Source organism: Hydra vulgaris, chromosome 11, assembly GCF_038396675.1.
Source record: "Hydra vulgaris chromosome 11, alternate assembly HydraT2T_AEP".
In the NCBI taxonomy this organism is placed as follows: Eukaryota; Metazoa; Cnidaria; class Hydrozoa; order Anthoathecata; family Hydridae; genus Hydra; species Hydra vulgaris.
The window spans coordinates 20,078,731-20,092,500 of record NC_088930.1 but is presented as its reverse complement, the minus strand read 5'-3'; the positions used below and the strand labels follow the sequence as shown (position 1 = coordinate 20,092,500).

General features: G+C 30.2%; 2 protein-coding genes across 2 annotated transcripts in view; one reads left to right on the top strand and one right to left on the bottom strand.

Annotated features, from left to right (window-relative positions):
• Nucleotides 1-2,367, top strand: part of LOC136087501 (uncharacterized) — a 28,864-nt gene extending 26,497 nt beyond the window's left edge. Inside the window, exons 6-7 of the mRNA XM_065810390.1 lie at nt 1,594-1,809; nt 1,888-2,367. Coding sequence (XP_065666462.1) covers nt 1,594-1,809; nt 1,888-2,003 — 332 coding nt within the window. The 3' untranslated portion in view covers nt 2,004-2,367. The remainder of the gene's footprint in view (nt 1-1,593; nt 1,810-1,887) is intronic.
• A 4,526-nt stretch (nt 2,368-6,893) lies between these two features.
• Nucleotides 6,894-7,808, bottom strand: LOC136086910 (uncharacterized). The gene is made up of 2 exons (XM_065809409.1): nt 7,392-7,808; nt 6,894-7,289 (listed from the first exon to the last, which is right to left on the bottom strand). Exons 1-2 carry the CDS (start codon nt 7,806-7,808, stop codon nt 6,894-6,896), a joined length of 813 nt encoding a protein of 270 aa, XP_065665481.1.
• Between the last annotated feature and the right edge of the window lie 5,962 nt (nt 7,809-13,770).

Below are 13,770 nucleotides of genomic sequence, written 5' to 3'. Positions count from 1 at the left end.
CCAGCAGCTTTAATTAAACAGACACAATCTTAGTTGTTTTCTTATTAGACAATTTCAGCCTGTTTTCTGCAGAAGTGATTTTCTCGCATTGCATCAATATTTTGGTGAGGTGAAGAGTAACAAGTTTTGATCGTCAATTCATTGGAGGCTCATAATTCCAGTCCCACCCTAAACCGATATGTTCTTCAGCAACAGCAATGTTTTCATTATTATTCTGTTCTTCGTCATTAACTTTCATGTCCTCATCATCCTGATCATCCTGTCTACCTTCTTTTTGGACTCTTTCTGTTTCTTCATTTCTAAGTATGATTTTTCTATTATATCTGACTTCTTTCATTTTTGCTTTAATCTCAAAGATTTGTCATACTCGTCCATGATCGCCTTTCTTTCTTTTTTTTTTTTATTTAAATAGAATGCAACATCATCATCTTTCTTTAGGGCAGTCAGTAGCCTGGATTTCATAATTTCCTGTATGGCATCAGGTGATCCAATATCAAAAAGACTATCCAACTTGGCCAAGAAGTTGACACGTTTTCCGCCAGCATCATTTTCGCGATTCTTGTTCTTCAACAAGCGGTTTTACTCATTCCAGAGACACATATGATCTAACACCGAATTTTGCCTTGCCTTTGTCTTGATGCGTGGCATGTTCCAGAAAGTTACAACAGCGTTGATTACTATATAGCCAATATCTTGATTTGTTACATGATTTTGGACATTTTCTTCATCGCGTCGTAAAAAAAGAAAATTTCAAAACCTGTCTGCAATCGGGTAGTTTGGAACCAGTTATTGATGGTGATGGGTGTCCAATTAACCAAAACTTAGTAGAGGCACGAGTAACAGGCCTTGTTGTTGATGATGATGACGACGGTGAAGGCTGGTCGGTTGTGTCTGACAAACAACTGGAACTGGTTGGCAAAGACTTGAGTTCAGTTTCTTCAACTTTACCACTTCTTGTCAACATATCAGTTTTAATTTGTTTAACTAAAACAGGAAACAGCAAAATAATTGTAACAGTCAATATTACATATTAAATTGTGTCAATATCATAATATTAATTTGCTTGTTTATGAAATTTGTAATCAATGCAAAAATGTGTTACTGTTTTAACTTATTCGTGCCACCTCTACAAATCGTAAAATGTAACAAAAAACTCAGGCACTAATGGGTTAAACAGGAAATTGGAGTTTATCTTTAGGGGCTTTGAGGGGGCTCTAGAATAGTCATTAAAATTTAGTAAAACTTTTTTTTACGCTGTACACAAGCACTAGAATTGGAAAAAAGTCAATTTGGGTGGTTTTGAAATTTTTTTGCATAGTGGACACCCCTAATATATATATATATATATATATAATATATATATATATCTATATATATATATATATATATATATATATATATATATATATATATATATATATATATATATATATACAAATTAAAAATCAATTATAATACAAGTAATGTATAAATGTTTGTATTATAATTTTAGTGGTCTTAAAAATAATATTGTAATAAGAATAGAAAAAAAAAAAAAAATAGAAAAGAAAAAGCTTTAGAAATACAATCAATTATATTTTATACTTTTTCTAGGTGGTTATGCAGTTTTACGTTTTAAATCAGACAACCCTGGGAAATGGTTTTTGCATTGTCATATTGAAGTCCACTCTTTAAATGGCATGGCTATGATTATATCTGAGGCTGCTGACGAAGCGCCAAAGCCTCCAAAAGGTTTACCAGTGTGCAACAATTTTTATAACGACGAATCAAGAGATTACGCTTACGAAAGGGTTGATTCAAATAATAATGGTAATGAAGTTGTTATTTATGTTATTTAACTTTTGTCCATATTTAGTATTTTAATTTTTTTTTTTTGTTTTTGTTTAGATAAAAAATACTTATATGCAGCTTATGCATTGTTTGCAATTTCATCGATTCTCATTTTTTTGTCGATTGTGACTTGCATAATAAAAAAATGTCAAATCACGAGAATAGTAAATTAAATATTTTGATTGCTTTTTCCTGGTGATCATATAATCTTTATAATGAAACCGACAATCTTTATTAACTTTGTCTAAAAGTTGTTTAAATTTGTCTTAAAAAACGTAAAATTACAAACAAATTGTTTTTCGAAAGGTAATCGAGGTATTTACGAAAAGTAAACGAGGTCTTTACGATAGATGAACAAAGTTTTTACGGAAGGTGAATAAGGCATTTTTTTCAATTGTCATTTTTACCTATTGAATTGTCATTTTTACCTATTACCTAAAAATGTCATTTTTACCTATTGTTAAATATTGATAATTGATGATTATATTCTAATATTTTGATAAATATTTAATTCAATATTTTAAATTTTCAACTTAAGCTTTAAAGTTTTTGTTTTGTCCCTATATATCATAAAACATTTGGTTGCCTTTTTCCGTACACAGTTAATAAATTTGTGACCCTAAAGTTACGGTTATTCGAACTCCAGTGTTCGCGACTCATTATTTCTAAATAATGGAAGTTTTTAAAAGAAATAGACAAAAAATCTTACTAAAGTACTTTAATAGTTAAAAAATTATTACTGAAAAATGTTTGTAAAAAAAGTTTCAAAAGTTTATATACAAAAATTTTACACTCCGTGCAAAAACTTTTGACAATAATTTTTGATCCTATTTGAAATATCATGCTTTTGTGACGTAAAAATTCCGAAATTTATTTGCTTGTAAATCATCTGCTAAATTCACTTTGTAGCTAAAAACTGAAACAAACGTTTCCATAATTCATAAATATAGGAAGATCTATACTACTGTGATAACGATTAGCTGAGAAAATTGAATTTTATATTAGTTAAATTCCTCCAACCACTTAGAGTCCCATACTGTAGCAGAAGTGAGATCCTTTTCATGCTCAAATGTTCCCTCCAAGCAACTAGAGAGAGAGTTAGCTTCAAATCAAGATTAAAAAAATATGATCTAACATAGATTTAACAAGCAAAGACGTTTAACAAAAAAATAAAATTGATGATTTGTCACACATCAGCATCTATTGCACAATACAACTTATCGGTATTACCGTTAACAAATCATTACCGTTATTACAGTTGTTTAAACCTAGCGGGTATTACAGTTAACAAATCTAAAGCGTTTGATATTGTAAATTGCAATATTTTGCTCCACAAACTTAAACCTTACGTAATAAATAGCAGAGTTTTACAATGGTTTTGAAGCTGTTTATCAAATCAAAAACAATTTGTCTATTTTGATTATGTATATATATATATTTTTTTTTTTTTATTTTACAACAATCATTATTATATATTTCAAAAACAAATAATATTTACATGTCTCCAGTTTATATAAATGCCCACCACAAATATTTACAATATCTAAAGAGCGTTAACAATGCTGTTTTACGCATGCGCGTTTGACATTTTAACACATGCGAGTTAAAATAATAAATTCGTGGTATATAATATAAAGTGCTGGCTATTAACCCATGCATTTAAAAAATATACGCAAGTCCGTCGCACCACAGGGCTACTAGGGACTTGCTTGTCGTTGTCGTTGAAAATATATGTTATTTGTTGAACAAAATAAACTAAAAATTTAAAGAGTAAAGACACACATTAATTTTTTGAGGTCTACTGTTCAGTAATATTTTACTATGTATAGTTGCTATCAATTTTTATTTATTTATTTTTTTATATTTTTTGTTTCATTTTTTTTTTTTTTTTTTTTTTTTGCTTGAATTGTTCTTTTTACATTTTATTATATTAATTGTTCTTTTATATTTAATACATATCGATAAAATTGGTTTTGTTAATTATGAGATCTTTTAGTTTTTTCTTCAGGGCAATAAGATTATCCAATTTAGTAAGTTCTATATTTTGAGGTATTGTTTTGTTGTATAAATAGGGGCCACGATATACAATTGAAAATCTCGAAAATTTTATTTTTTTTATGGGAAATGTAAAGTTTCCGGTTCCTCGTGTGATATATCTGTTGGCGTTGGTTTGAAAAAAGTTATTAGTAAAATGAGTTGGAACAAGTCCGAGCTTATATTTGAGCATAAATAAAACATTTTGGTAGATGTTAATTTGATAGATATTTAAAGCATTCAAGTTTTTAAGTAAAGGATCGGCATGAGTAAATTTATTTTTATTATAAATCAATCTTGATGCGTGTTATTGGTGTGAATATAGAGAACTTAATTTAGATTTATTTGTACTTCCCCAGGCAATATTAGCATATGTTAGATAACTTTGTATATAAGAAAAGTAGAGAACTTTCAGATTCTCCTGGGAAAGTATAGTTTTGACTTTGTAAAGTATGCCGATACTGTTTGATATTTTTGTATTTAATGTTTTTATATGGGGTTTCCAAGAAATCGTTTCGTCAATAATTATCGAAAGAACTGAAACTATTAAAGAAATTTAATAGTTTCAGTTCTTTCGATCTTTATGTTATCAATTTTTAGTAATGGTAGCATGCTTGGTATTTTGTTTTTTTGCTGGTTGGAATGAAACAAGATGTATTTTGTTTTTTCTTGATTTAAAGATAATTTATTTACTTTAAGCCAAATGTTTAGACTCTCAAAGTCATCATTTGCAGATTCAAAGAGATTTTCAATTGATGCTGATGAATAAAATAAATTTGTGTCATCAGCAAACATTATTTCATCAAGTTTTATTAGTGATTGTGGAAGATCGTTAATATAAATTAAAAATAAAAGAGGACCAAGAATGGAACCTTGGGGAACTCCGCATTTTATTTTTAGTAAACTAGAATATTTATTATCGTTCGAAATAACACATTGTTGTCTGTTGCACAGATAACTTTTAAACCAATCTAGGCAAGTATTTTTTATTCTGTATTTTTCCAATTTTTTTAGTAAGATATCATGATTAATTGTGTCAAATGCTTTGAATAGGTCTATAAAAGTTCCTAATACAAATTGCTTTTTATTAAAAGAATCACTTATGCTATTAACTAAATCTAAAATTGCATGTTCTGTTGAGTGTTGTGCTTGAAAGCCGAATTTTTTTTTATTTAAGAACTTGTTTTGAATTAGGTAATCATATAATCTATTTTAGATTATTCTTTCAAGTATTTTAGAAAAGTTTGGAAGTATTGAGTTCGGCTTGAAATATTCAACTAAAAACAACAGGTTTAATGCAATGTTTATTTGCGTTCCGTAAGTAACACAGCATATAATTAAGTTTTTCCTGAATTAATTCTAATTAAACTTCTTCTTCTTCTTTTTCTTTCGGCATTTCTCGTTTAGCGGTCGCCTCAGCGAATCAAACTCCTCCATCTAGCCCTGTCATGAGTGTCCTCCACTGACACACCAGCCACTCTCATATCCTCTACCACTGCATCCATAAACCTTCTCTTAGATCTACATCTCCTCCTCTTACCTGGAAGTTCCATCCCCAACCTTCTTCCAATATATTCCAACCTTCTTGCCAACATAGCTCTCTTGACTCCACTGTACATGTCCAAACCATCTCAATCTCGATTCTCTAACTTTACCTTCAAAACATGCTACATGTGCTGATCCTCTAATAAACTCATTTCTGATCCTATCCTTCTTCGTCACTCCAAATAAGAATCTTAACATCTTCATCTCAGACACCTCCATCTCCCTCATTTGTCTTTTTGTCAGTGCCACTGTCTCCAGTCCATACAACATAGCAGGTTTCACTACTGTCCTGTAGATCTTAGCCTTCATTCTAGCCGACACCCTTCTCACTGATCACACCAGACACTTCGTGCCATCCACACCACCCTGCCTGCACTCTCTACTTTACCTCTCTTTCACTTCCTCCATTACTCTGTACCCTCAACCTAAGTAGGTAAACTCGTCGACGTTCACCAAATCAACTCCTTGTAACTGGACCTGTCCACCGTCTGCCCTTTCATTCACACACATGTATTCTGTTTTACTCCTGCTTACACTTTCATCCCCATGCTTTCCAAAGCATACTTCCATCTTTCTAAGTTTACCTCCACTTGCTCCCTACTCTCACTACAGATCACAATGTCATCAGCAAACATCATAGTCCAAGAGGACTCTTTTCTAACTTCGTCTGTCAGTCTGTCCATGACAATTACAAACAGGAAGGGACTCAGGGCTGATCCCTGATGTAGTCCTACCTCCACTTTAAACCTGTCTGTCATTCTTACTGCATATCTCACTGTTGTCACACTGTTCTCAAACATATTCCGCAACACCCTCACATACCTTTCCGCTACTCCTGACCTCCTCATACAATACCACAGCTCCTTTCTCGGAACTCTATCATAAGCTTTCTCTAAGTCCACAAACATACAATGTAACTCCTTCTGTCCTTCCCTATACTTCTCCATTAACACTCTCAGAGCAAACATAGCATCTGTGGTGCACTTAGTTGGCATGAGACCATACTGCTGCTCACAGATCTCTACTTTTCCTCAAAGCCGAGCTTCCACTACTCTTTTCCAGATTTTCAGGCTGTGACTGATCAACTTTATTCCCCTGTAATTAATACAGCTCTAAACGTCGCCATTATTCTTGAAAATTGGCACCATTATGCGATGTCTCCACTCCTCAGTCATCTTCTGACCTTCCAAGATTCTGTTAAATAACAAATAACCCTGTCAAAAACTCCATTGCTATCTCTCCCAAACATCTCCATGCCTCCAATGGAATATCATCCAGTCCAACTGCCTTACCACACTTCATTCTCCGAATTGCAGCCCTTACTTTCTCCTTGCTTTCCTGAGGAACCTCTTGATTCACAACCTCTGTCTCTTCTAACCTTCCTTCCCTATCACTCTCTTAGCTCATCAGTTCCTCAAAATACTCCTTCCACCTTCCCAAGACACTCTCCTCACTAGACAACACATCTCCATCTTTATCCTTAATCATCCTAACCTGCTGCACATCCTGCCCATCACGGTTTCTCTGTCTTTCCAATCTGTACAGATCTTTTTTCCTTCCTTAGTGTTCAACTTCTCATACAGATAACTATATGCCTTTTCTTTAGTTTTTGCCAGTGCTCTCTTTGTCTTGCCACACATCTCCTTGTACTTATGTCTACTTTCTTCATCTTGCTGGAAATCCCAATTCTTTTTAGCCAACCGCTTTCCTTTTAAACTTTCCTGAACTTCCTTATTCCAGCACCACGTCTCCTTGTCTATCTTCTTCTGTCCTAATGTCGCACCAAGTATCTTCCTAGCCACATTCCTCAATGTATTTGACGCCTCATCCCAGGTATCAAGAACACCACCACCCAGTGCCTGTCTCAACTCATTCCTAAACTTTACACAACAGTCCTCATTGTTTAACTTCCATCACCTGATCTTAGGTTCTGCTCTCACTCTCTTCTTCTTCTTCACCTCGAAAACCATCCTACATAATACCATCCTATGCTGTTTAGCTACACTCTCTTCTGGTACCACCTTGCAATCACTTACCCCTTTCAGGTTTCTTCTCCTACTGAGGATATAGTCGACCTGTGTGCCTCTTCCCCCACTCTTATACGTCACCTTGTGTTCTTCCTTTTTCTTACAATAAGTGTTAACTACAGCCATCTTTATCCTTTTAGCAAAATCTATTACCATTTGTCTTTCTGTATTCCTTTCTTTAACCCCATACCTACCCATCACCTCCTCATCACCACTGTTCCCTTCACCAACATGTCCATTAAAATTTGTTCCAAAAATCATTCTCTCTTCTATAGGAACTAGCAAAACAACTTCATCTAACTCTCTCCAGAATTCTTCTTTCTCCTCGGTATCACAACCTACCTGAGGACCACACGAACTGATGACAATCATCACCACTCCATCAATCAATTTCTAACTTGACACAGATCACTCTGTCACCCTCCTCTCTTTACACTCTTATTAAACTCCTCTTTTAGAATTACCTCTACTCCATTTCTCTTCCTGTCGACACCATGATAGAAGAGTTTGAAGCAACCACCAATGCTCCTGGTCTTGCTGCTCTTTCACATAGTCTCCTGTTAAGAAAAAATTATATATTTAAAAATGTGTCTTTACTAAAATCAAAATATCCTGTAAAATCAAATTGGATTTGCCCACTAGCATAATTTATGTAACGGGCGATGCGGAAGTTATCGGACAAATCCTAATTTCATTATATGAGCATAATAATTAGTTTTTGTGGTTTTATGCGCAGGCATAAACTTTCTATAAAATATAAACTTTATTATTTGAAACACAATTATTTAAAATGAGGTTATATGCAGCTGAACAAGAATATTTTCGAAAGCGACTAAAAATGTTTTTTGTAAACAAACCTAATATAAAAAAAAAAAAATCGTAAATCATTTTGAAAAGGAAGGATTTGCTCGAAGTGCAATATATGATAACCTAAAAAAACTTGAAACTGTTCAATTGTTTTCTGATAGAAAGCACCCTGGTCGTACGACATCCTGGACTGGAGAAAAGAAAGCCGAATTAACGGGACTTGTCAACAATTGAAAAGGGGTCAGTCAGTGAAAAATAGGTATTAAATTCGGTATAAATCAATCGACAATTGGTCGTCAGTTTAAAAAAATAAATATTAAATATAGTAAACCTGAAAAGACTCCAAAATACAATATAGAACAACTAATAAAGGCAAAGAAAAGAAGCAGGAAATTAGTTAATCAACTCTATAACACAAAATCGCTTCTAGTCATCGATGACGAAAAATACTTTTGTTTTGCAGTGGACAACATGCCTTGAAATTCTGGATACTGCACAAGCAACAAAAAGACATTCCCAGAAAGTGTTCGTTTTATAGAAAAAGAGAAATTTCCAAAACACTTATTAATGTGGATAGCCATATCTGACCGTGGAATGTCCGAGCCATTGTTTCCCACCTCCAAGGCTGTAGCGATCAATTCATCAATCTATATTAATGAATGTATAGAAAAACGACTTCTTCCATTTATTCACAAGTATCATGGAGACTTTAACTATTTATTTTGGCCAGATTTAGCAAGTTCTCATTCTTCTAAAGATTCTCTAAATTGGATGGACCAATATGTCTATTACGTTGATATAAAATCCAATCCCCCAAATGTGCCTCAAGCACGACTAATTGAAAATTTTTGGGGACATTTGACACAGAAGGTTTACGAGGGAGATTGGCAAGCTTTAACAGAGCAAGTTTTGATTGATCGCATTAAACTAAAACTACAAGAAATTGATTTAAAATTTTTGCAGTCGCATATGAAAGGCGTCACAGCAAAATTGAGATCAATTGCAGATGGTGGTGTTTTATCATATAAAAAATTATATATTTTCATTAAAAGATAAATGCTTTATTTAAAAAAAATATAACAGTAGTTTGTTTTTTTATTTATAAATAAGTTATTGACGTTTTTATTTTGTCCGATAACATCCGCATCACCCGTTATATATACATAATATATATTATTATTTATATATATACATATATATATACATATATACATATAAATATATATATATATATACATATGTATATATATATATATATATATATATATATATATAATATATATATATATATATATATATATGTATATATATGTATATATATGTATATATGTATATGTATATATATATATTTATATATATATATATATATATGTATATATATATACATATATATATATATATATATATACATATATATATATATATATATATATATATATATATATATATATATATATATATATATATATATATATATATATATATATATATATATATATATATATATATAAGATCAAAAGCATTTTCTTTGCTTAACTGTTTTCATTTTGCTTGTAACACACCATCTCCAAGTTTTCAGCTTCTACTTCTAATTTATTTGCCTGAAACTTTTTACTCTAGACGCTAATACATGATCATCTGCATCTTTAAATCACCTTGATATTTCCTGATGCACCCTCTCAGATACGCTCATTAATAATATTCTCTATATAAGATCACTATTTCTTTTCTTGTTTTTAGAGTTGCAGCAAACATCCATCTTGTTGTTGTTTTTTCAATTCTTTTCAAATATTGGACATCATTTGATGGACATCACCTTTATTGCATATTTTTTACTGCTATGCATCGTTATATCTGGACTCACATAGTGTACATCTTATCTTTAATCTTTAATAATACACTTCTTGCCGTCAGAAGTGTAGATAATTCTCTGAAACTTTCTCAGTGTAGTTGCATGTTAAAAGAACAAGGCGATTGATAAGGATTTAAAGTTTGGTTATGACATTAAAGCTTTATGCGGAAAAGCAAAAAGTAAGTGCTTTGCCCTGTCTCGAATAGAAAGTTGTATATCTTATAAACAAGCAACTCTATTATTAAACGCTTATATCTTATCAAATTTTTCATACTGCGCTTTGATTTGGATGTTTTGCTCGATATACAATGACAACCTTATTAATAAAATTCATAAAAAACCACTTCACGTAGTCCATAAAAGATTTGATTTGTCTTTGGATGAAATGTTAAAATTAGATAATAACCCAAGAATCCATCTTCGAAATTTGCGATTTTTAATGATTGAAGTTTTTAAATCTCTTAATGGTTTAAACCCTGAATTTATGAAGGGTTTATTAATAAAGAAACATTACCAATTCAACTTAGATGATGCAATAAATTGATGCTACCGCCCAAAGGCTCTAATCATAAAAATAAAAATAATGTCTTATATAGAGCCACCTAGCTCTGGAATTCCCTTGACAATAAAACCATGTGCTCAAAATGTCTCCAGGTATTCAAAAATAATATTTTACATTGGAATGGTGAAAAATATTTTTGTAGAATTTGTAAAACTTACATATATGTATTATTATTACTCTTTATGTTATTTTTACGAATTTATAAATATGTTTGTTCTTTTTACGGTATTTGCAAAGTTATTCTTTCTTTTTACGATATTAAAAAAGTCATTTTTTTTTCTGTTTATTATTTTTTATGCATGATATTTTATTTAATCATGTTGCTATGGTAGTTGTTACAGATTTTTTTTAAAGATAATTTTACGATATTTTTGTTTGTTTGTATTGTCTATACAGTTTATTATGTTGATTTTAATCAGTTAATTTATAAACTATTGTATGCAATCAAATATATAAAAAAAGATAGTAGTATTTGATAAATATGTATAAACATATATTTCGAATATACAAATATTTAAAAATGTTTAAGATATGGGTCATTCCATTTCAAATCACCTAATGGTCCCCAGGGTACCACCTTAGATTTTGACCACCCAAAGTATTTATGAAAAAAATACAAACCTTAAAATTTCAGCTTGATTGGCCGAACCGTTCCAAAGTTATGATTGATTTAATATTGATAAAAATTAGAAAAATTTGAGTATCTGGAACTTAGAGTAGCCTTTTTTGATTTTTGACAGAGCTAAACTTTGTAAATAAAAACGGTGATCACCATAAATTTTTTAAGTTAATAGTTTTTTACCCAAATATTCCGATTTTGCATGTGTTTTTGACTGATTTTGAACAAATTTTGAGTTTTTATACCTCAACGTTGCTAATTAACGTAATATTAAACAAAATTTTCGAAACTTCTTTTAGCACTTAAAGCAGTCTGTTAAAATATCACTTTTTACAAAAAATGCGATAAATTACATTCACTTTGTAGGCATAGAAAGTAAACTAGACAGTTAAAATAAATTATGAAAATTTTTACTGGCCAGGTTCTATATATAGACAATTACCGAAAAAGATTCAAAGACCTACACTCTATTTTATGACATAATTTAAGCACTTTGAGTGCAATGTCTTTTAGTTTAAAAGGAAACCTAACCCTTACGAAAAATTTCCATGGAAAAACTATAAAAAAAAAACCATGGAAAAACCATGGGTATTTGGAACACGTTTCCATGGAAAAACCATGGGTTTTCCATGAGAAACTCATGAGTTTTCCATAGGTAACCCATAAGTTTTCCATGGAAAAACATATGAGTTTTCAATGGAAAACTCATGAGTTTTCCATGGAAAAGTGTTCTAAATACCCATGGAAACTCCATGGTTTTTCCATCTATGGAAAAGATATGGAATTTCCATGTGTATTTGAAACACCTTTCCAGGAAAACTCATGGCTTTTCCATGGCAAAATAGAAGTTTTGTTTTCAAGTTTTTTTGCTCTTATGTTATTTGAATTGTCATATTAAACAATAAAAAGCAAATTTTATCACGCAAGTCGCTAATATTATTGAGTTCTTTTAATCTATATGATCGCTTTCGCCAAATAAAATCAATAAACAAGTTTAAATCTTGTTGAACCCTACAAATCTTTGAAAAATAATAGCTATAGTGCACCTAAAACATTAAATAAATGTATAAACATACCGAAAATAAAATTTTAATAAATAAATATATTTTAATAAAACATACTGAAAACAATAAATTACAAGTAATATTATACTATAAGTGATATAAATAGAGTGATAAACAATTGAAATAGATTAAAAAAGCAATATTTACAGAAAATATAACAGTTTACATGTTTATTATTTTATATTAACTATTTGATAAAAGTAGCATATATAAATTTGATAATATATTTGATATATTCAAGTTTTAACAAATTAAAAGAATCATCAATACAACATATTCAATCCAAAAAAGCATCAAGACCATTTTTAAGTGCGCTTACACCACGAAATGTGCCTGTATAACCAGATAAACGTTAAATAAAAATGTCAAAAATCATTCATATTTTGATATTCATTATTGTTTTAACCAAAGTATTATTGTCTATTTCACTAATCTAGACAATATATACATACTTACTAATTTTTTTTATTTACTAATTCGTTTATACTTATTACTATCATCTATAATAACCTACTTTATAATTACACATTAGCACACAACTTTTGAACAGCCTGTATAAATGTTGTTAAATGTTGGGTAACATTTATATAGAAAAAAGTAGCAATGAATATATCATTATTTATAAACAATAATTATAAGATTATAACCTCTTTCACGCCCAAGCTATCTGCATGATGTACAACATCATATATATTTCCAGTAAAACATTCCTGCCTATAATGTTATTTAAATAAAATGATAAAGTTCAAATAAAAAGATTTATGTAAACTATATACATATATAAAAGTTAGTATCATTTACATAGTACAAGGCAGCAACAAATAAAGTATTACTTATAAATTGTAAATTAAAAAAAAACTTACTTTTTTGTCTGAGCTATCTGCATAATGTACAACATCATTTACAAACTTGTTTTCTTCACGTCCTTGCCATCTTTATATATATTATAAAAAACGGAACTTGTAAATGTACGGCTAAATAAATAAATTAAAAGTTTATATTGCCAGTCAGACCTGCCTGCTTATAATGCAGTAATTTAAATAAAATAATAAAGTCAAAATAAAAAGATTTATGCACATAAATAAATTTTAACTGTATGTTGGTAACATTTATATAAAACAAGGCAGCAATAAATATATTACTACTTATAAATTATAATTTAAAAAAACTTTCTTCTTTGTCCTATCTATCTGAATGATGCAAAGCATTATTTCTATCACCAGTCAAACTAACCTGCTAATAATGCAGTAAATTAAATAACATGATAAGGTTAAAATAAAAGAACTTGTGCGCTATTAAACTCAAAAATTTATTGTTTTTTTTACTTAACTATTTAAAATATAACAAATATAATAAATATGTAATTTTTTAAGTATTGTAATGTAAAAACATAAATAATAAAGTGCATGCATAAATTAATTTATTTTTAC